The sequence below is a fragment of the Ictalurus punctatus genome, chromosome 17, assembly GCF_001660625.3.
Source record: "Ictalurus punctatus breed USDA103 chromosome 17, Coco_2.0, whole genome shotgun sequence".
Lineage (NCBI taxonomy): Eukaryota > Metazoa > Chordata > Actinopteri > Siluriformes > Ictaluridae > Ictalurus > Ictalurus punctatus.
Genome location: NC_030432.2, coordinates 23,380,895 through 23,383,394, shown reverse-complemented (window position 1 = coordinate 23,383,394; position 2,500 = coordinate 23,380,895). Strand labels below are relative to the sequence as shown.

The 2,500-nt window shown below is 47.5% G+C and overlaps 2 protein-coding genes across 2 annotated transcripts in view; one reads left to right on the top strand and one right to left on the bottom strand.

The window, feature by feature from the left end:
• The window catches only part of nbeab (neurobeachin b), a 378,177-nt gene that overhangs the window by 118,770 nt on the left and 256,907 nt on the right, over window positions 1–2,500 (bottom strand). The window lies entirely within an intron of this gene.
• The window catches only part of mab21l1 (mab-21-like 1), a 2,820-nt gene continuing 428 nt past the window's right edge, over window positions 109–2,500 (top strand). Inside the window, exons 1-2 of the mRNA XM_017491468.3 lie at window positions 109–309; window positions 419–2,500. The exon at window positions 419–2,500 is cut by the window's right edge and continues 428 nt beyond it. Coding sequence (XP_017346957.1) covers window positions 672–1,751 — 1,080 coding nt within the window. The 5' untranslated portion in view covers window positions 109–309; window positions 419–671 and the 3' untranslated portion in view covers window positions 1,752–2,500. The remainder of the gene's footprint in view (window positions 310–418) is intronic.

The following is a 2,500-nucleotide window of genomic DNA, read 5'->3' as shown; positions in this document are numbered from 1 at the left end:
GAAAGCGGTGACGAATCGCGCCGTCATTGGACGCCCTTAAAACCCCTCCCTTTATAATTTCACTGGAGCGCGGTGTGTGCGGAGACCTGAAACACACCGACGACACCGGTTAGGCGAGGATATACACACACTTACACACTTTTATACACACACACACACACACATATAAATATATACACACACACACACAGACAGTTCAGCAAACACGAGCACGCAGCACTTTCCGAAAAAACACTGCGGCCGAAAATTGTGCGCATGAAGACGGGGAAATCCGACAGGATGTGTTTGTAACTGATGCGCGCGGAGACGGTGTGTGTTTGCATTGCATGCGGCACCGATGGACTTTTAATCACTGCGACCACCGAGGACATACTTTTATATTAATATATATTATATTCTTTTTTATTTCTTGTTGCAGAAGAAAGCAAAGCGGATGATTTAAGCATCAGTGCGCGCGCGTGCCTAGAGCACAAACAGCAGGCTTGGTTTTTTTTTTTTTTGTTTTTGTATTTTTTTGTGTTTTTTTTTTTTTTTTTTTTTGTATTAGGAAACTTTTTCTGCTCTTAATAGGTCCCTTTTCTTCTCTAGCATTGGCTCCCGTGCAAACAGCCGCGTTGGATCCGTCGGGTTACTGCGAGCCTCCGGTGTATAACCCGGACCTCTGCCCCAACATGATCGCCGCGCAGGCCAAGCTCGTGTACCACCTAAACAAGTACTACAACGAGAAGTGCCAAGCGCGCAAGGCGGCCATCGCTAAAACCATCCGCGAGGTGTGCAAGGTGGTCTCAGATGTGCTCAAGGAGGTCGAGGTGCAGGAACCGCGCTTCATCAGCTCGCTCAATGAGCTGGACAACCGGTTCGAGGGCCTCGAAGTGGTCTCGCCCACTGAGTTCGAGGTTGTGCTCTATCTCAACCAGATGGGCGTCTTCAACTTCGTGGACGACGGCTCCTTGCCCGGTTGCGCCGTGCTGAAGCTGAGCGACGGCCGCAAGCGCAGCATGTCTCTCTGGGTGGAGTTCATCACGGCCTCTGGATACCTGTCAGCGCGTAAAATACGCTCACGTTTCCAGACGCTTGTGGCGCAGGCCGTGGACAAGTGCAGCTACCGCGACTCGGTCAAAATGGTGGCTGATACGAGTGAAGTGAAGCTGCGCATCCGAGACCGCTACGTGGTCCAGATCACACCGGCGTTCAAGTGCACAGGGATCTGGCCGCGCAGCGCCGCGCACTGGCCCCTACCACATATCCCGTGGCCCGGTCCGAACCGCGTGGCCGAGGTCAAGGCTGAGGGTTTTAACCTGCTCTCCAAGGAGTGCTACTCGCTGAACGGGAAGCAGAGCTCGGCCGAAAGTGACGCCTGGGTGCTGCAGTTCGCCGAGGCCGAGAACAGGCTGCTGCTAGGCGGATGCAGGAAGAAGTGCCTCTCGCTGCTGAAAACTCTGCGCGACCGGCACCTCGAGCTCCCCGGCCAGCCGCTCAACAACTACCACATGAAGACCTTGGTGTCCTACGAGTGCGAGAAACATCCACGGGAGTCAGACTGGGATGAAAACTGTCTGGGAGACCGGCTGAACGGCATCCTGCTGCAGCTCATTTCGTGCCTGCAGTGCCGCCGGTGCCCGCACTACTTCCTGCCGAACCTCGACCTGTTCCAGGGCAAACCGCACTCGGCGCTCGAAAACGCCGCCAAGCAGACTTGGAGGCTTGCAAGGGAGATCCTGACCAACCCGAAAAGTCTGGAGAAGCTTTGAGGTAAAGCAGAGACTTGAGAAATTCTATCCACGTGTACTGTGCGAAGTGAAAAAAAAAAAAAATTAAAAAATCCTAGGCGTAGAGTCGGGTTCGGTATTACCGCCTGCCTGAAGTTCGGAAGCCTGTTCTATTCGAGCAGCCTGGACAAAAAGAAACAATAACGCTCACTGATCTTTAAACCCTTACCCCGCCTTCTTGTTAAAACGTGTCTTTATAAAAATTATTTTAGATATCACAGTCTAAAATAGTTTTTATGACTCATGAAATTAATATTCTATTTTGTGTTTTGTGTTGCTCATATACGCGAGCAAAAAAAAAAAAAAATGTAACAACAATCAAAATGTTTATTTGGTTATTTATCAGTGTTATATTTTTTTTTCTTATTGAGCCGTCAATCCAACAAAACCTTTTAAACGCCCCATAAACGTTTATGTGTTTTTTTTTCCTCCCGTGACGAATTAGACAAAACAAACCCTGTACATTTTTATACTGTAAATACACACATTTGTAGATTGTGATTCCGCTGGTCTAAAAATTGTGAATGTTGTTCTGTGACATGTAAAATAGAAGTTTAATTCCACATGTTTTTTTTTTATTATTATTATTATTATTATTACATTCGCGTGAATTATTTCTGATAGAAAATATGAAAAAAAAGACCCATTTAGACCCGCAGTGATAGTTTCACTATTGTTCATGGCAAGTTCTTAATTTTTAAAAAAAATTTTTGAGTTTACATTTGGTGGTA